General features: G+C 35.1%; 1 protein-coding gene across 1 annotated transcript in view; it reads right to left on the bottom strand.

Annotated features, from left to right (window-relative positions):
• ADGRA3 (adhesion G protein-coupled receptor A3) overlaps positions 1–21855 on the bottom strand; it is a 57018-nt gene that overhangs the window by 26556 nt on the left and 8607 nt on the right. Inside the window, exons 2-8 of the mRNA XM_065060647.1 lie at positions 14755–14826; positions 7820–7891; positions 6442–6513; positions 5438–5509; positions 3706–3866; positions 2602–2815; positions 1478–1642 (exon numbers count right to left, since the gene is read on the bottom strand). Of these exons, the coding sequence (XP_064916719.1) occupies positions 1478–1642; positions 2602–2815; positions 3706–3866; positions 5438–5509; positions 6442–6513; positions 7820–7891; positions 14755–14826 (828 nt within the window). The remainder of the gene's footprint in view (positions 1–1477; positions 1643–2601; positions 2816–3705; positions 3867–5437; positions 5510–6441; positions 6514–7819; positions 7892–14754; positions 14827–21855) is intronic.

Consider the following 21855-nt stretch of genomic DNA (forward strand, 5'->3'; position numbering starts at 1 on the left):
AGAAGAACGATTCACACTAGTATCATTTAAAAAATGCATAACTGATTTAAATAGACGTGTTCTTTGATGAATACAGCATGCATCTGTTTGACTTTCTTCACCTTTTATCTTAAGCAGGAAGTTCTCATTCTCTAATGTAATGCTCATCCCTGCAGTTGAAAGCACCGCAGTGTAAAAAGAGGATATGCACAGAGTTTCTTTTTTCCTTACAATGTGAAAGTGAAGCTCTTCAGTAGTTCCAAACCGCCTCTGTGCAGCACTTCCCTTACTAATAGTTCCTCATACTCAGACACCAGCTCCCCTTTCTCAAATTGTCCAGCTGATGAACATACAGAAGGTGAACTCAGCCCTGGCTGAGAGCATTTGTTCTATACCTGAATTTTTGCTACAACTGGAAAAGGTGCACTGCACTTGAAAGCTTGCCTCCTCTGCTTGCAAGAGCTATGTCCCAGAAACATGCTTTAACTCGCTTCTCATTTCTTAAAATAAAAGATTTATGGTCTTGGATTAGCTGTACAGAAAGATTACAACTTTAAAGAACTCTAATGTACACAGGGAAATGAAGAAAATTTTATAAATGCAAACAAAAGATCAAGCAGAAGATCAACATAGCCAAGCAGCTAAGAAAAGTGAAAATAAATGACTGGGTAAAAGCAGTTACTACAACATTAAGAAATCCTACAAACTGTAGCGAAAACATACGCTATGACATACGCTAATTCTCAGTAGGAGCTACTGCAGAGAGGTACAACACAGAGTAGTTATAAAGGGAATTACCTTACATATAGAGAATCTATACAGAAGCTATCTGTTACAGCTGGCACCTCCAGGAGTAACGTGTTGTTAGAGTGACCAGCAGCAGAAAGACCAGAAAAGGGAAAACAGGTGAAGAGGTAAGAACAAAAAGATAGAATACTCTGCAATACCCAATACAATGGAACAGAGCTACCACTGCAGTCCCAATATGCATTAAAAGGAAACACCATTCATACCATTTACTCTAATGCTTACAGGAGAGAGAAAAAAACAAACAAACAAACAAAAACAACCAAACCAAAACAAAATCCCACATATATTACATGTTTCTTATATAGTGGTTTTGTTGTACAGGAGCAGGTGGTTTTTTAAACCAGAATGATAACCTGGTGGAAACCCCCTCCTCAGTACGTGATCCAGCTAACTCACAGATCATGTAAAAGTTTCACTCTATTCCAATAATTTCATTTTTATATTTCAAATATCATAGATTATTTTCCATGTCTTCCAAAGATGCAAGTTACCAGTCTCAAAGTTTAACATTTCATAGTATAGTTGTGTGCACTTCTTTCAAAACATACTAATTTAGAACAGTTAAAAATCTGTTACACACCATTTATAAACAAACCCACATAGGTGCCTTTAAAGCATAATATCTTCATTAAAAACAAAATTAAATGGACCTTTCTCTGGAAAAAAAAAAAAAGAAGAGGTTACCAACCTGAAATCCCCTTTATTGTTCACAACCCTCTCTGGAGGGCAGTACTGCGCAGAACTTTCTAACACCACAATGTCGACCGTCCTTGTGTTATTCCCACGTCTGGTTTGTACATGGCAACCCCAGTTCCCTGTGGAGCCAGCCTGAATATTTGAGATGGTCAGTGCACTGCAAAGATAAAATAAACAAATAAAACCCAACAGTCTTCCAATAAAATTTACATAAGCTTTCATCAAAAGATTAATAAGGTACAGAAAGACAATGGAAGAAAATACCAGTTACATACAACTGCGAGTGATCTTACAAAACCAGAAATATCTACGAATCAATGTACTGTACTTAACAGAGAAATATTAACTCTCTTCTTCTAGCTCTCAATTCTGCCAAGGTAGGAAAGAACAGTAACAGCCATGACAAAAAGTTCCTTCACTTCAGAAAGAAGAGATGAGAAGTCCAAATTCCCCAAGCATTATCATTGCTCAACACAAAATTTTTATAGTTGTCCCAGAAAGGCCAAACTAAAATAACTTCCTAAATGCATAATTTGTGATAAAGTTAGAAGCCCTAATTTACTAATGCAATTACAGGATATATAACCAGTCTGTAGATGCTGAATGAGTCAAAAATCTGCTGCAGGCAAACTAATTATAATTATAGATCTCTGCTGGAGATCACTCATAACTGTGGTGTGCTCAAAAGGAAGAGGAAAGAATCCATGAGTAGCTTACCTAAACACCTTGTTTCCATCATTTTCATGTTCCAGGAGAACAAACGTATCCTACCGCAAAGATGTTTTACACGAACTGCATTGGGTAATCCTTGCAGTTAATTAAAACCCAACTGCAACAGTCCTGGGCAACCTGCTCTAGCTAACCCTGTTTTAAGCAGCTACGTTCAATTAATAAAATATTTAGACCTCCACCTCAAACTTGATTGTCAGCAACAGTGACCAAACTAGGGTGATTAAGGAGATGTGTGAAATCAGAGTACTTCTCCACTTGGGATGTTTCTGTCTACAGGTGTTCACTCAGCAAGGATATAAGAGGGCCTCACTGGTTATGGAAATAGTCAATAAATTAGAGCAGAAAACAAGGAGTGGGAAATAGATTTTCTCGTTATGGATTCACCTTGCAATCAGTGAGCAGTTATGAATCATATTTTTTTCAACAAAAATACCCTGGGACTCATCAGTTTCCACTATCTTTCCATCCTGATACCACAAGACTTGCATGTCTTGATCAATATATGAAGCCATACATTGGAAGGGTAGACTATCTCCTTCAAAGACAACTTGACGGTGAGATGGAGTCATATAGAAAGATGGTAATTCAAGTGGCGGTTCTAGAATCCAAGAAATAAAAGCAAAATTAATAGCAAGAAACTGTTTTCAAGAGAGAAGAAAAATACACTGAGTATCAATTATTGATATAACCTCCTTGTAAACTGCATCTTGCAAGATTTTATATAAAAACTACATTTGATGCATCCGATATTGAAAAATACAAATTCTCGTTATATTATTTTTCAAAATGTGTATTCCTTTAGTGTAATACTTTTGAAAATCTTTTGTCAGGCCACATCCGAGACTGAAAAATATAAACTTGAAAAGTATATGCCTTTTATTTCTTCACAATTTCTCACTATAAATATTGCAAAATCACAAAAACATATGTTACATTATTTCGACAGATGGAATAACTACAATACAACAAAGAAGTTTAAGGAAGTTGGTCATGTCTTCACCACAAGAAGGTGACTAAACAACAACAGAATCACCACGAAGGAGAGTAAGTCATAAAATGAAGATCTTTCAAATTCAAAAACTTGAGCTTGGAATAATTTGCACATCTGAAACCAGATAGCTAGACTTTGGGAAAAAAGAAAAATTAAAACCCCCCCACAACTATCTGTTTCTGCTTCGTCTTGTGAAATTTAGGTAAAAATGCCTGAAAAAACATGGATTAGGAGGCAAAAGGAGTTTATCTCCAAAAGGTACTACTGATCCTTAGTTTCTACAAACTAACATCCAAATTCACCAATTTCTTTATTATTTATTTCCAAAAGCAAATGACACTGAATTACAACTAAAAACCAGCCTTTGAAAAAGAATCACTATTACTATCATATATGTGCTGAATTTCAGGGAAACAAAACAGAGAAAAAAAGGCAGTTCACTAATATTAAGAGAATACAGAGTGCATTAGAAAGTATCAGTTGTCAGGAGTGCTTACCACAGGTCAGAAGCTCCTGCTTAACCCCAGTCACCATCTGTGACTGAAGTGACTTGGGATAGGCACATTTAGTTTCACGTACAGTTATATTTCTTTCTTTTAACCACTGATGCATCCACAGTATGTTGCAATCACAAAGAAGATAATCGGTCTGAAATTCTCTGCAACACAAAATAGGTATTTACAGTGACAAAATGCAACACTCAAAGGTCTGAAAGCTTGATAACAGTTGTGCGATGCCTCTCATCATCACAGACACAGACAACAAGCAGTCAAACCCCAGAATACAGCAGAGTTGGCTACCACTACGTATTGGAAGATACTCTCATCCTCTGCAAGCTATAGTCTGAAAAACAAAAGTACATGGCCCCTGAGAAATGGAATCTTCCCCAGAAACATGAGGAACATCTAATACCTGCACATGAAAAAAATTCTAGTAATTTCTTTCATCGAGGGAGTTGACAACATCTAAGTGAGCAATAACAAAGAATTGCTTGAATGTGTATCACCATAACTTATGCACACACTTTATTGCTTCATTTTAGCAATCCACTGCTTTGACAGTAAAATCAAAAGAAAGATAAAAATAGCTTCTCACCTAATTCTCTTTTCAGAGACAATTCACACAATTTTAATGACAGTTTTATTTTGCTTTATATGAAAATCATATAAGGCTTTTCATTGATTCACAAAGTCTTCTCTGAATAATACTTTCTACTAAAAAGACATACCAAATCCCCCACAGGTTTCTCTTGTAGTCAGCTACATTAAAGGAGAACACAAATACTTTATTTAGAAACAGTCAAAAAATTATCAAAATGTGTCCCTGTGTCTACACTGTTTTTTACCTCTAGTGAAGACATAATTTATTTTTCTTTTTGCAAATGTCTAGAGGATAACAGGAACTCGCAGGCAGAACGCTTCAAACACTATATCAACATTCCTGCAAAATTCTATTTGGCCTTTACTCACAAGAATTCCTCCACACACACACATTTTTAATGACAATAGTTATATCCAGGTTCTCTTGTCTGACATGTAATGTTCTTGGACAGCAACCTTTATGTACACAACTAAAATACCAGGAACAACAACTTATGAACAATTAGAAGATGCTGGAGGAGGGAAAGAAACATTTGCCTTTACAAACAAGAAATTAACTAGGTGTCAAAGCCACAAGTCCGAGCTTTTGAGAAAGTCCCAGTAGAGTGAGCCAACTGTAATGACTACCAGGCAAAAATGCAAGCTAATCATCAGCACTGATACTTTTTCTCCCCATTTCCTTTCTTCCTGACAGAAGATTACAACTTTCATGAAATTAAAAGAGAGGAAAATAACACGAGGTTGAGATGTATCCGCTGTTACATGTAACAAAACTATACTATTCTTCAAGGACTAAAATATTCCTTAGAAGTATTTGTTCCCTTTGTTAAAAAGGTGTAAACTGCTATTTATTGAACACAGAATAAAACCTTCAGAAGCCCAGACGCTAGTATAGCTTTGTTCTCAGAACTATGCAACAAATACTGAGTATCTTTCCAAGGAAGTTGTATAAGGACCTAAATATCTGTACATACAGCTCCCATGTGCTTACCCAGATAAAGAAACCACTACTACAAGGTTTAAAAGTAAAAACGCTAAACTGTAGTAAAAGTGTCTATAAAGTGTTTTTTGTTATTGCTAAGAACACAAATAATCATGCAAATTAAGATAAGATGCAACAAGTACTTACAGAGCCTTTAGTGAACCAAGATGATCAAATGTTCCCTGTGTAAGTGTAGAAAACAGATTTCCAGAAAGGTTCCTAAGAAATTAAAGTATCGTGATTTGAACTCATGCTCAAGCAACTGACATTTGAAATTTAAAATAATAATAAATAATAATAATAATCCCTCTTCAAGATAACATTATTTTAAAGCCTACGAGATACTTTTACAATACTGTCATAGTTCACAAGACTCTAAGAATAATAATCAGGTCTGATAGCCTAGGCAAAAAAAAAAAAAAAAAAAAAAAAAAAAAAAAAAAAAAAATCACAAAAGAAACTGTTCCCCAATGCTCCTTTCTTAGCTGAAGAATTTTAAGCCTGGAAACAAGGATTGCAAGAAAAGACTTTATTTAGAGCAACAACTAGCACACGTTGAATATTCATTTCAAGAAGCTTAAAATTAACTTTGTTGTTCACAGCGAATCGATGCATTGCCATTAACATGCTGCAAGAAGTTTTAATCTAGCCAAATATTGTTAGAAATATTATACATCCCACTTTCCCTATATCATTAAAATCACTGCATAAGAAGCTAACAACAAGGGAAAAGAAACATTCCATAACCTTACATGTTATTTTCTTAAAGTAATGAAGAACTACAAAAATGTAAGAAAGCAAGCAAAACAACCAGACTGATGCTATGGCAGAGGACACAGATATTAAAAGATTCTATAACCCTGAAATATTTTTCTAGGGAAAATGTTTTCTACAGTCTGCTACTTTCCCCCTTCCATACCTTCTAGGAAACTGGAAAAAGGATGTAAAGCAGACAAAACACTGAGTAGTACGGTTTTGGTTGCCCCCGATGCCCTTTTCTTTTTTAAGCTTGTTACTGAGTAACAACCCACAATCACAGCCGCACTGCGTGTCTTCCAAGCAAAGAACAAACTACTCGCACTGAAACAAAGAATGTTCACTTACATGAGGCTAAAACTTAAGAAGTAAAATTGTATACAAGTTATACTTACAATCTAATAAGATTTACAAGTCCTCTAAATATATCTGCATTCAGGCAGCCAATTCTGTTATTAGTTAAGTCTCTATAAATACAAAAAAGCAAAATTCAGAATAAACTGTTTTATTTCCAAATGACATACAGTCCACAAACAGAAGTATTTAAACTAAAATTCAGGAGTAACACATTGTTCCATATATACATTTAGTCTTTAAAATCCAAATGGTACTGTTCTATGGGTGTACACACATGCACGCAGAGTCCTTATTCCATTTCTGGAGTAATAATAGTTTGCCCATGTGCAGTTAAAGAAGCCTTTACCAGTAAACCCCCTTAGAACAGGCTCAGTTTATATCACTAAAAATTTTCATATTTGCACACTGTGTTCATCACATGCACTACGTCACTTAATTTTTTGACGTCAGAGAGGCCTACACCATGCATTTATTCTACATAAATAGGACCACCTCTGTATCTATACTTACATAAATAAATACTATATATTTTACAATGTAGGTCTTAAATCAAATTGCCAAAAATTCTTAAACAAATGAAAATTAACCTTGCAAGTAGTAATGGTCCAGAATTGGTCCTTCAGTTTTAGTTTTAAGGTTTTCAAAAGTGCAACTACCAGCAAAATTTCCTTTCAAGTGAGATAGATCACATGATCAGTGACAAATGAACTTACACACTACAAAAAAATTAAGAAGGAAAGCTGTATACTGACTAAATGTGGGCATGTCAATGAAATCACTTAAGACTCAAAGGCTGAAAATCTGAAGAATATTTAAAGAAAATTTTTAAAAGCCAGCATGCTGAGGTCTTGTTTTTAAAGCTTTATCTAGGACTGAAGTTTTACAGCCAAGGTATAAATCCCCCAAAAATGTGTTAATGGGAATGTTGGCACAACCTTCAATAAAGCAGTATTAACAATCCTGTAACTTTGTAACTTCAGTGTAGTATTAATAGCAAGGGACTCAATGTTCCACTATGACCTTTGGGGAAAAAAAAAATAAAAAAAATCACAAGTTTAACATTTAACAAAGCAAGACTTGATGGCATCAAACCTCTGAACGAACATCTACCCAGTGATGTTTCAAGTCACCAAAATACAAAAAGGGAGGAAGAATACAAGAGACTGCCAGGAAGAACAAGTGAGACTGCCAAGCCACAAGCAGAGGATGTTCTTGAGTCATAAGACTGAGAGCAGACTTTGTTTTATACATACATCTATGTGTGCGTGTATAAATTTGAACAGCACATACATATTCAGCTTTAAATATATAAAATATATAAAAACTTTGCTATGTTGCCAAAACCTAAGACTTATTCTACTCCCAGGCTTGTTTTGTTTATTCTGTTTAAACTGACTAGCTAGATGTGCTACTTACAGTCTTTTCAGAGATGAAAGCCCCAGAAAAGCTCCTGGATCTATAGTACTAATAAGGTTGTTCTTAAGGTCCCTGTGGAGAAAAATTAAGACATAATATTTACTATTATTTACTATAAACTACTCTTTAAACTATAAACTACTCTTTAAAACAGATATACATGCATGAAGATACACTTAACTTGTCTCAACTCGTTTGAAAACTGCCAAAAAAAGCCATACGATACATTTCTACTTTCTCTAACATAATATCTTTCAAAAGATAACTGTATTTTAACTAGAAAGAAGAATCTAAATAACATGTGTATTCCTTTAAATATTCTATTAGTTCCTATCACATGAAAGGGTAAAGAGTCAAAGATACTTGGCCACAGCGTCCAAATAGGTTACAGCTGCCTAGGGGTAACACTTGCTCATTACACAGAACTGTGTAGGTAGGCTGTATTCCTCAGCCTACCCAATTTTAAATACTTTAGCAGTCCCCAGCATCTACCAAAAGAAGCCAAACAAGACCCTAAAAATACACCAAAGACACAACACTGAAAGTTTCCACTAGTGCACTAGTGTTACTGACATCAAAAATAAGCCCTGCCTGAGAATTCCAAATACAGCTGGTGGAAAAATAGCACAGATTTTTAAATCTTAGATTTATAGAATAGGAGACTGCAAGGAGAAATGTATAGTAACTATGTCATTAAACTGCTTTATTCGTTGTACAAGTAACATAGGAGTATTGACTTGTAACTAAAGATATTTTGCAGATACAGATTAATTTGAAAGGTCACAGAAAGCATCTGCCAGCATCTACACAGCTTTGAACAAACTTTATCACCGCATGAATGTTAAAATTATTTCTACCTCCTTATTAATCCAAGATTTTTTACTGTACTGTTATCCTGAAGCTTCGCAGGCACTTATTTCTACAAGAAAAAATTCTCATTCCTTGGTAATATGTGAACGTTCTGCATTTTAAAAGAAAATCAGTAATCTCAATTAAAAGCAACATTTTAGGAAGCCAGGATAGGAAAAAAAAAAAAAAAAGACTCCTACATCTACCACAACATTAATAATTCTGCCTGAAAGAGAATTGTACAAGAGGATTACATCTACCATCACACAGATACGCATGAGTGAAAATATAAATCCATCCCAAGATTTCACAATAGCATTTCCTACAGCCAGCTTAACAAATCACGGTACAACAGACAGTGTCATGGCACATGAATCCACTTCAATGCTATGACTAATAACCATTTTCAATACTTGAAATATTTTAAATACTTTAAATTTACCTTGCAGTAGAATAAATTAATTCTAAATAAAACTATGACAAACTTCTCTTATCTCAACTTTATTTTCTTGCCCTGTACAGTGGCAGGGACTGCCAACTACTTCCAAAGCAGTATCAGGAACCTGAAGAATTGTAGAGTTTTGAAGCCTCTTTTGGCCCAATACCAAGACCATGACAAATCTGAAAACACTAAATGTTATTTGTCACTCACCATCAGTCTTTGGGACAGGGAAGAAAAATGATACTTATTGTTCATATTTTAAATTTTAGTTTAAAATCACATAACTCCCACTTAAAATCTTACTGTTGAAAAATACTTAGGAAGAAAAAGCTTGATAACATGCCTTGGAAGTCCACTAGTCTAGATTATCAGTGATGTTTTATTTAATTAGTTAAATTCAAAGCATACTCCCTGATACACTTCTTTCTTAAATCCATTGCTTCAGTGGAAAAAAAAAAAAAAATCTCATTTTTAAATTAAAAGCAAGAGTTTTACTACTTACACAACCTGTTTATACATTTTGTCAGATTATGTGATAAAAACTGACTAGTCTATTCTTTATGTAATTTTTTGCTTGTTTCCCTTCCCCTTAGTAGGTATTAATATCAGTTCCAGAAGGATGATTACACTAGAATTAATATATTATTTAAAAAAAAATGCCAACAATGTTCATTTTTTTCATAAAAATCAGTGTATATTCTGTATTTTGTAAATAAGATAGCAAAGTGTTAATGAACCACCACGCTCAAGTAATTTTTAAAACACAGCCTAGATGCCCCAAGTGTTCACATTGTCTCAACCTGCAACCACAACAGTTGGGGAGTCTCTGAGGTTTTCCCCCTGCTCTCAGTGGCAGTCACTAATAAGCAGTAGCTACGCATTCATCTATCAAAAAGTATTAGCAGATGAAAACTGTGAAATAAAAGATATTTAAAGATCTCAAAATTAACACAGTGCTGACATGTCCGGCAGCTCTTCAGAAACAGTAGATGATGTTGATACACAGGCTGGTGCAACTGCCAGGACTCCAGTATCTGGGACAGTTTCTAAATGAAGAAATGACAGCTGCAGCTAAGCCAACAGACTGATAAGATTCTCACGAAAAGAGAGGTGGAAAAGACAGTCTCTGAAAGTTGTGTTTGGCTTCAAAGTTTTTGTTGTTTTTAACACTTATAAATACATATCTACAAATCGGTGAGTTTTAACAATGGGAATTTAATCATCTCAGCCACTGATCTCAATAATTTTTCTTTGGCAAAGCTCAACCAAGAGGATATAGTTATAGGTATTTGTTTGTCAAATATAAGAAAATCTGTGCAAAAGAAATCCATTACAAGAAGGTTTCAGTTAGGGTAATATTACAACACCCCAAGCTCTACGTCATCAGTACACCTTTTATCTTACAGTAACTACATCTTTCATCTAGCAACTAAAAATACTGCTACAAAAACCCCACAAGCCAAGCAGTAGAACAATCTTACACTGAGAACCCCCCAAAAAAAAAAAAAAAAAAAAAATTATCTTAAATCTAAATAACACTGCAGATGATGATGCCCCTATATTTATCAGGGAAGGTGAGTAACTGAGATTACGATAGTTGAAAAACTTTGTACTTATGGGATGTGATGAGGACATATAGTCCAACTTCTGCCTCAAAGCACAAGTAAATCAGACCAACCGCCCTGCTGTTGTATCCAGTGAAGTCCTGCAAACCTCGAAGGATGCAGATTTCACCCATCACATCACCCAAATCTCTAAGTATTTAGCCATTCTCATTATGAAGAATTTTCTTATGTCCAATTGGAACAGCTCTTCTTCAAATCCATGACTAAGTGAGCAAATAGCAACTTATCAACAAGCAAAAATATTTTTAAGAGCCTGACAACCACAACTAATGTTATCTTGTTAAGATAAGAAAAATATCTTAATGAAAGAATATTTAAATTTAACTATGGTTTGCCGTGTAACAAACAAAATCCTTTCATTTCATTAGAATTTATAATTAAATGTTTCAGTGCATGTATACATACTTAAAAACTACTTATGCATTTATACATTTTACTTATAATTTACAGCTTTCTGTCTCAGCACAATGAAGATTGTCTGAATTATTACTAAAGCATCCTGCAGGCACAAAAAACGCATATGTATACATACTGACATGTAAACATTATTTAGCTCTCTCCACTACCATTGGATAAACTATCTTTTCTTCCTGAGCAGAATTTGAAAATGAATGTCAGACAAGAAATGCATAAGCTACCATGTATTCTTACTATACAAAATGCCTTTTCAACAAGCAAATGGGGGAGGACAACTAAGTAAGAAATTACAAGAAGAGGTTAAACATGACATAGCCTATCCCTCCTACAGCCCTATGAAGTATAGATTTTATTCAAACAGATCCAACAAATGCTTATGAATAATTAAACAATTTTTATCTTTCCTCATCATTCACTTAGTACGATTTAAATTCTCCCCTATACATACAGAAACTTCCCCCCTAAAACACAGCAGCCTATTTTTAGAGTTTTCACCATCAATGTACCAAATATTTAGGGTACCTCCAAAACTGTCGATAACTGAAAGCACAATACTTTATTGCATGTGAGTCTCAGATGTAGAATTCTACTTTCAGGTCACCATATTCAAATTGTATGTTAGACTCAAGTGCTGCTGGAGCTGCTTCACTAGGTTCAAATAACTCTCTCTAGAAAAGGAAAACTGACTTAGATCTACCACTAATTTTGATAATATTAGAATAATACAAGAATAAAAAGCAATTTGAGTGTCCAGGTGCATAAGGAACTACAAAAGAGATGACAGTTCTGAGACTTGGACACTTTACAAATGGAAATTAAAAAGCTGTTATTAAAAATCATCTCTTGAATTTTTAATAAGTTCTTACATATGCTTTTAACATCCCCTTGCACCTAAATAAATCAATAGTAAATTAGATCACTTTGTTTTGCTGTTTTGCCTACTCCATCACATTATCTGTGGCACGGACTGATGAACTACAAGAGTCACAATTTCTTGAAAATGTAATGCAAAAATAAGAAAGAAAAATGTTTGAGACTACCACACTTAGGCAAACTAAAGAAAAGATAAAACCTAGACCAGAAAACCTTTTTGTTTCTTTCAAATAATTTCTATATTTCCAACAGTTCAGAATACTCCAAAGCATTCAATTTCGCAGCACAGATTTTTCAGCAGACTAGAAGTATATTTCCTGCTCCCCTCACCACTCGTCTTTCAGAAATTACCTGAAAAGCAGGTGAGGATGGGGAAAGTAAATATTTTGTTAGCCTACAACTCTGTGTTGTCCTTAAAGAGCCACAGCTAACAAAAAGATGGAGCTTCCAGAAGCAAAACCAGAACTAAAGTTAGACCAGAAAATATGTTCCTGAATATTCAGAGAACTGTTTCTCTGCTCGGTAATATTCAAGTAAGAAACACTGACATTCTCCATTCACTTGTCAAGACTTCTAAAAAAACCAAAAAGTTCAGGTACACCACTTGAGGAACTCAGGTCTATCTTTTCACATGCTCTACTGCAGTATCACAACAAGAATTAAAATCAGAAACTGTTACTGTCTGGAAAAGTATTAAATGCTCCTATTTTTACTCAAGGCACCTATATATCTGTAGATTTGTGCTGTAAAAACGGCAGAAAAAAATTAGACTCTCTACAAATAACACTCCCTTCATATTGCATATTTTCCCTTTTCAAAGGTTTATTACCACAATCTAAAAAGACCGTCATTATTTACAGTTTGATAAATATCAAACCCTTCTTCTGCTCCCTAAGTATCTTACTGAATTCCATGCCTGTCTCTTCCTCCTTTCTCCTTCACATACAATGAAAAATAGTACTTTACAAATACATAAAGTAATCTTCTTATCCTCACAAAAGTCAACAGGCAGCATTAGCTGGCTTCTGGACAGAAGACAGCAATTTGGTTCTAAGTTGCTGGACTTTGACTAATGCAATATAAAGTCAAGTATCTACTAGATGAAAAATTATCTGTCACAAATTAATTGTGCAAGAAGCTACTTCAACATTTAAACAGCAGGCAATTCATAGCAAAACACAGCATTAACAAAGTCCGTGGAGATTAAAATACTTAACATCTTTTTATGTAGACACTTTAATTGCAACTTAGAGCAGTTAAAATTTTTCTACCTGCTTACTGTTATTCAGTTTTTTCTCCTTTATGATGAAGACACATGGCCATTAATAATCACTTGCTAGTGTATTAACTCCTACACCAGTGTACATAAAGTGTGTCATTCAGATGAGACCACCATACCATCTAAAATACTGCTATCCCAAATCACTTCAAATGCTCAAAACATGATAACTGCCTTAGTACTTTCTTTTCCTTTCATGAAAAAAAAGATATTAAAATAATCTAGAAAATCCTTATAAATGACAGGAGTTAAATGGAAGCAAGCTGGGTTCTTACGACTTTAAAGAAAATTAAGATTTGTATTCATAGAGCAAACTAAAATTATCATCTCAATCTAATTAGATTTTCAAGTATTTCCTGTCTGAAAATTGTAACGAGTTACAACAAATAACAACTGTCAGCAGATGCCTTTATTACCTAAGCAAGGATGCCAAAATTATGTGTAAAGATCTAGAATGCCATCACAGCTGAAAACCTTGCTTCTTTGGCACAATGGCTTATTTCTACAATAAAGTTCATCTGCCAGTGCAGAAGATAAATCTTTTGGCATGTGGGGGATGGAACGGAGGAAGCATTTGAATTTATTTAGGCCAGGTGACCGGGATTGCAGCTTTCAAGTTTTAGAGGAAGAATAAAATACTTTTAATCCCCTGAAGCCAAAAGGCATTTGGAACTCTTCCTAGATGTTGCAAGATGATTATGAAACTGGCTACTTTCCCAGTCAAATGGCCTAGAAAAATCCTTATCTCTAAAGTTTCTGCTTGCTCCCAGGTAGATCAACCTGCCAATCCTGACCTTCTACCAGCTGGAAAAAAAGCTGACTGTAACAGAAGCTACAGTGCTGCTGCTTATCCCATAGGTGATAAATCATCTGAAAGGAAAAGTGAAAGCAGGAAGCAAAAGGTGTCCACGAAGATACTCCCATCAGCCTCACTCTCATTTCACACCCCTCCATACATTCGGTATATACCAAAGTTGTAGAATAAGCAGCAAAACTCTTAAAATAAATGTCAACAAATTTAAAATTACTCTACTTTCTTTTAGAAGCTCTAATACATCTGCTTCCCCTACAAATATACTTCACAGTTGTTTGATAAAGCATGCGAAACTTCATAAGTAAATTAAAGAAATAATTTTCTTTGCAACATAAGTTTTCATATTATGAGACCAACAACAAAAAAGCAAACGCGGTCACCATGGCATTCCAGTGAACTTCCCACTAAAACTGCCCTAATCTCACATCCAGGTGAGATTATCGCTTTATGCTGTTAAATGACTTTCACATTCATGAATGCTCAACTATGTTACCTTTTCAATCACAAAAAACCCACATCATAATAAAGTAAGAACGGATTTCTTAAGACATTTGTTCCCAGAATTATTAATGAAATATAAACAGAATGTAACTTAATTTTTAAAATTTTTAAAATAGCTTTTTAAGAAGTGCTTACAGTCTTTCAAGAAGGTGTAATCCAGAGAAGGAACCATTCTTCAACTCTGTTATTTTATTGTTACTCAGAATCCTGTAAACAAAAACAGACAAGAACAACACATTATGTTTGGTAACAAAAGGATTTGGTGCAGCTTACATTTCTGGGGTAAATCTTTTTAACAACACTTATATCCAATTACAATGCCTAGGTCATTTTCTGAGGTGTGCAAGAGAACCGCTTAAAAATTATGAAGGAGAAAAAGGACTTTCTGTGTTATGAAACCATGCAAGCTTACGTAATTAACATGTGAGACAAAATTCACCCATATAGGATTATGATAATAAAACACCAGAACGGGTGTCATAGAAAATGGAGCATTAAACAACCAACCTACATGTTCAACATTCTGTTCTTCCATAGCCATTTTGGCTTTCAAAACCACACAGCATTTCACCTGCTTCCCATTTCCTCAGCCACATGCTCACTTCTCCCAGCCATCTGTCACACATCCATCCTTCTCCTCAGTGCAATCTTTTTAAAACAGCTGCAAATAAGGCCAGCAAGCACTCCTTCACATCTACCTAACCTTTCTTCTCTTAAAGGACCACACAACCACAAGTTCCCCGTTCCACACAAATAACTGGATCAGGCCCATCTAGCCCAGTACCCTATTCTGCAACCACGGCCCTATGTAAATACAAATTGTCCACAAATTAGAAAATCCCTTGTATAGCTGGATGCTTCCTTACTTAGAAGGACCTGCTTTCTATACAGCTACATATTTCTCTGTCACAAAAAAGGCCTATTTTCCTTTTGTATCACATAAAATTTTGGCATCCACAAGGCTCCTCACAAAACAGTTCACAGTACCATTCAATGAAGAACACCTCATTTCACTCGTTCTGAACAAGGCTCCTGCTCGCTTCATTTGATGCTCCCCACTTCATACACTGAAACAAGTAGAAATCAATCTCTGCACCTACCCTCTCTTTAGCACACGTAATTATGTAGAAATCTAGATGTTCTCTTGCCAGATGAAAGATTGATAGTATAGTTAATTACAAAAAAAGTCATTTTGGGCGACCTTAATAATTTCCGAGCTCTTTCCAACTTCATTACACTTGAAAAATTCTGAGATAAGACCACCAGAACAAGACACAGACAAGTCACAAATATACACAGTGGGATAACAACGTTCTATTTTATTTCCTATTGTTTTCCTAGCAATTCTTAACATCTGATCTGCCTTTACCACTTGTACTAAGAATTGAAGATTTCTGGTCAGTTCAGTGCCCATCATCTCATATACAAAGACAAAATTATCATCATCCCCAAAACGATTTTCATTTTTCTACAGTGCTGCTTCTGCCATTTTATTGCCCAATTATTAGTTTCACAAACTTCTTCCAAAATTCTTCACTTTACCCTCATCCTTATTACATCACAGAACTCAAACTCTGTCAACCTCCTACTCACACTGTTTTACAGGTCATTAAGAAATACATTGTGCATTACAGGTCTCTAAGCCTCTACTCCACTGAGAAAACTAATCATTTACTTCCACATCCACTTCTTATCCTTCAGCATGTTAGCTGTTCATATCAGGATTTTCCATTTTATGCTGACATACTATTTTCATCAAATGCCTTTGGCAAGGGACTGAGAGATGCCTTTTGGAAAAGCATTTATGTCTCATCATATCAGCTGGATCATCCTTGTAAATAATTTGCTGATTCTGAAGAACTCCAAAGGTTTCTGGGGAAGAGCTTCCCATTACAGGCAACGTAAATTTTCCAGAATACATATCTCTCTTTATCCAGGTATGCAATACATTTACTATAAACTCTGCTGATTTGTTCAATGCAAACAGACTTTGAACCCTGTAGTTCCCCTAAACTCCTGATGCATTTATTAAAAAATAAAAAAAAATTATATATATATATATATATTAAAAAAAAAAAAAAAAAAAATCAGCATTTGCTACCCTTCCAGTCCTCAAAAAATCAAGTTCATTCCAAGCAAGACTTCAGACATTCTTAATTTGAATTTTTCATCCTCGCCATCTTGTCCTGGAAACTTATGCACTCTGTCAGTTTTTTCCATAACTTCTGCTACAGTCACTTTAATTTCAGACAGGTCCTCTGTTAAATGCATCCTGCAGATCCAACATGTCCAAGCACTTCTTCACTTACACCAATTACACCTTCAGGCTGGATAACTACTTCTGCACTTACAACTGCCACTAGGAGATTGCTTTCCAGCCTACTGCATCTTTCAGCTATCCTTTACTACAGCCATAAATGAAACACACACACATCTCTCTTTCCTCTGATGCATAAAGTTTATCTAATGATTACAAGGATTAGTACTTCAAAACACATCATGAATAAGATACAGAAACAGCAGTCTATGAAACAGCATCATTTTCACACAACCATATATTACACTAAGTAGTTTTCTTCTCCAGGTTTCTCAAAGACTGCCTGGAGCCTCTGTGGTTTAGACAAACACAGGGCAGGCAATTTTTTGTCTCAAAGCTCTGGCTCTGAGTCACTCTCAGTCTCACACACACAGAATCAAGACAGCTGAACACATTATTTGAAAATCTTTCCATTTCCAGTCTGACAGGCAGAAGGTTTAAAAATTCTTGAGGTTAAGATTAAATCACTCAAACGAGGTAACAGTTCTGATGTTAAAAGGAGGAGATCCCATTCCTTCTCCTCCTTGTACAGTCATCCCATGTATTTCTGCAGCTCATCTCACGTCAGTCCCTGGTGCCTACTCCACAACATTAAACTACATATTCACCCAAGGCACCTTCCAAGAGATTAATTTATATGTCATCCACAACAGTATGATCAACACAGTACGCTACACAGTCAGCTAATCCTGGGTGAAGACTGATGACAGGAATGGTAGAAAGGATGAGGAAAAAAAAAATGCAAGTATTCTGAGAACTTGCTGCTGTATGTGCCTGTAAAGCCTATAACATCCACTGGAGTGGTAGCTAAGAAAAAAATTTGCTTTTGTGAAAATACAGTTCCAGAGCCAAATAAATTAAGCTACTTTACAAGGAGAAAAAAAGGAAAACTGGCCCTTGGCTTCAGCTGGGATAACCTAGATGACCAAACAAATGAAATACATAGAGTGTTTTTTAAAAACAGATGTACAAATCAAGAAAGCACAGTTACTCCTCAACCAGAATACACTTTTGCAAGGCTGGTAAATAGAATAATTATCATAAACAGCATCATCATAATCTACAACTTGGAATGCCTGCAGAAGTAGTAAAACTTAAATGAAGCATTAAAAATCACATCCTAAAGTCTTTGAAACTACTTTCACTTCTACTCAAAGAGAAAAAGGGTTCAACCTAACTAATAAGTAGCATTTGTAGAAATGGTAGGTATAGGATTTATTCTGTAAACCAAATCTATTCAGAGCAAAGCACACCTTTATTTCAACATCCTTCCTGGTTTCAGAAATGTGTGTGGGAAAAAAAATAATATATAAAGAAATGAATTAAGTAGCTTATAAGAATCCTCATTAATAGTTAATGCAAACTGAACATAAGGCATAACTGCAGCAGAAAAAAAAAAAGACAGACATCCAAAACACCTCACCACTTCCCTCCCCTAAAAAACAACCAAAAACAACCAACACCAAACAACAACAACACAGCACACCAAACACAGAACAACTTCCCACCTATGGATAAAAGAAAAAACATGAGATTCAGGAAACACACAAGTCAACACAAGCAAGCAAAAAACTACACTCTTTGGTAACAAAGAAATAATTTGTCAGTTATAACTGACTTCATTTTAAGATGTATTCATTTTCCCTGTACTTTTTCCAGGAAAAGAAACTATCCAAAATGGAGCAGAAACCACTTCAAAAGTAGCTAAAACTGAATGGACTAAATTTTAACCAAATAAAAGTTACAGCTCTGTAAAAAAAAAAAAAAGTTTCGGACATCACCTGGAAAATAATAGGCCTAAAGTAGAAGCCTTTGAATATCTATCTGTTCACTAGGTAAATTTCTCTCTGGAGTGTGATGTACAAATTATAGTCAGCCTGATTTACTATTTTCTCTGCAGAAGCTCTAAGTTGCTCAACCATAAAGGTTTAGTACAATAAATGACAGATTTTACAACACTCCATATAACCTAAGACACTTCATCATACTTAAAATTGTTGTAAGTGTAATCTTTAAAAAAAATGCAGTTTAAAACTTGCTATTAATATATTTAGTCTATACATTATTCGAAGTGTTAAGAGAGGTGGCATACAAAGACGAAACACGATAAAGCGTTCACCTCAAAGTAGATATTTTATAGTCACTTTCAGAATTTCTGTGCATTAATGTACAGTGAAATGATGGACTATCATGTACCACTTAGACACAGAAAATTATTTGTGACCAATAATAATTCTAAGTTACTGGTTTAAGACCATAGTTTTTCCTAAGAGACAAGTAATTCTGAAAATATGCCAACTTCTACATCATTAAGAAGTTCAAAGGCAAAATGGCAGAGAGCTACAGATTTCCACTTCTCCCCATCTTATTCAACTCTTCTTTAACAGGTGACTTTGTAACATGAATGTTGTACCTGGATTTCATGAAGGGGTTTCCATAATCCAATGTCACTGTTGCTTTGTATGTATTACAAGCTCAACATGAGATTTTTTTTTTTTTTTTTAATTTTTTTAATGATCAACAATACCTGCTTGGAACAAATGCATTTTGCCTGTCCAACCCTTACATAACAGAAAAAAAAATGTGGAACTACTGCATGCAAACAGTGTCACTGCCACAGGAACTAACACCAAAGACTTGGAATGAAAGGCATCTGAAAAGTAGGCTTTAGAAACCATTATGGACAACAGCTCAAGTCAGCCTAAAATGACACATTTCCCCTCTCCTTTGAGCAGAACAGTTATAGTTGCAGAGACAAAGAGATGATCCAAAACAAAACACTTCAAGGAAAAAAAAAATAAAAAAACAACAAAAACAAACAACACAACACCCCCCTCCCTCCAAAACCATCCCAGCTTTTCACCCATTCCAAGAACATTGTTGCAATGTTCCTTTGTTGAATATAGCTTGGATCTGAAAGCCCTGTTTCTGTTTTGCTCCATAAAGTCGTAGAATTTGGCAAAACTCTGTAAAAAAACTCAACTCTGGGTCTAACTTATTGGCAAGACCTTTCGCAAAAGATGCCCAGTTTTAGCACACAAAATAGAACTATGCAGTCAAACTCAAAGTCTGTCCTTTGTACTACAAATAGTTTTACAAGAGATACTAAAGGTTATGTAATCATCCTTTTCTCATACTGCAGAGAGGCAGAAATCAAGGTTTGATTTCTTTTTTAAATTAGAACAAGGTGGTAAGCTCTAAGTGAGAAAAGTTTTGTTCAGTGAAACAATTTGCATTTGTCAGCTTTAAAACAACCATCCTTGAGACAGTAGTCAACTAGACAAGAATTTAGATTGCATCTCCAAACTTCACAAATGAATCATTTCACAGGATTCTATTAAAAATCTACGCATACGCTGACTAACACTGTTACAAAAAAAAAGTCAAAATGGCCTATGTACAAAGAGCTAGGAGACAGTGTAACTGAGTAAAGTCTTTAGCCGAATGCTAAAGACTCACAGAGAGCCAGGAAGCAGAAAATAAATTCCGTCATTTCATGACGATGGCTGTATACTCAAAGGACTGCGAAAGCAGCCACCAGCAAAAATTGGACTAAAGTAACCATCTGCACAACCAAGAAAAATGAAAGCTGTGAACATGCAAAAAGAAATACAGTTTTCAAAGTTTATCTTGTAGCAGCTCTGACTTCATAAGGATATAAACTCAGTATTTTTCAACAGTTAGTATTTTGCCTTCTAGTGAGTTACTCGTGTCAAACAGAACGAAATGCAAGTAATAGACCAAGCAGAACATGAACAACATTTGCTTAAAAGTAACTCTGAAACGAAAACACTCCACAAGCTACACACAAAGAATTATGAACCCTTCCAAAGCCCCTAACTAAAGGAGACAGTACTTTCCAATTTAACAAAAACATTAAAACTGAGGAAGCTTAACAATTAAACATCTGTAAAATAGAAACTTGCAACTGATAAAATATTTTCTGTGCTATTTCATTACTATGCACATTAAACAATATTAAGATTGTAAACTAAAACAGAAGTAATGAAATTACAGAATAAAAACTGTGCCCACTTATATCACTCCGTTTTTAACTGGGAATGTGCTAACTTCATATGATGTAATGATGGACTTCTTTTCTACACAATCCCTACATCATTGAAGCAACTATGCTCACTTTGTGCACTGCTATTCCAAATATTTTTTCTTGATATTCAGTGTGTGACCACATGCCTTATTTATTGCCTTTCTTTAAGGAAAAACAAACAAACAAACAACACAGTAAGGACAGAATTCTTAATTTCCAGAAAAATACAGTAACAATCACTGGAGTATCTCAGTGAATTTTCTATGTAAAAGTACTAAACAAAACTCATCCTAGAAGGACAGACCTGAGGGGCAAAACAGAATGCAAGAATGAGTAGCTGTGTTGCTGAAAATTATACTACTATTAAAAGAAATTCTTGTGAAATTATAACCTTACCAACCAAACTTCTCTTTCTAGTACTTATCCCAGGTTGGAAAGCCTACCTAAGAGAAAATGAAGGGGACACAGCAACATCTACTTTCTTTCAACACCAACTCTGAGTTGCCATCTCTAAAGTTAACCAAAAGCACTCCTAACCTAGCCCTTGTGACCATTACATTCTGGGAAGCTTCCTCCAAGTTCCCTCTCCCCCCCTTCTTAGCTGTAGCATCTGCATTAGTTTAAGAGATGATGACGGACCCTTTTTGTAATGACCCTCCTGTCTTACTCCTCTCCCTTCTGCTCCCTCCCGAGTTTCCTGCTCCTTATCCACCAGATGTAGACTTTTTAGGATTCTCACAGACTTGCAGTTTAGTGCAAATTTACCCCTCCAACCTCCATACACATGCTTCACAGGAAATAGTGCACACAGGCAGATGCCTAGCCAGACTCTTAACTTAAACTGTTACAGAAAATATATTGTGTGTGCCAA

The sequence above is a fragment of the Columba livia genome, chromosome 4 (assembly GCF_036013475.1).
Source record: "Columba livia isolate bColLiv1 breed racing homer chromosome 4, bColLiv1.pat.W.v2, whole genome shotgun sequence".
Classification (NCBI taxonomy): Eukaryota; Metazoa; Chordata; class Aves; order Columbiformes; family Columbidae; genus Columba; species Columba livia.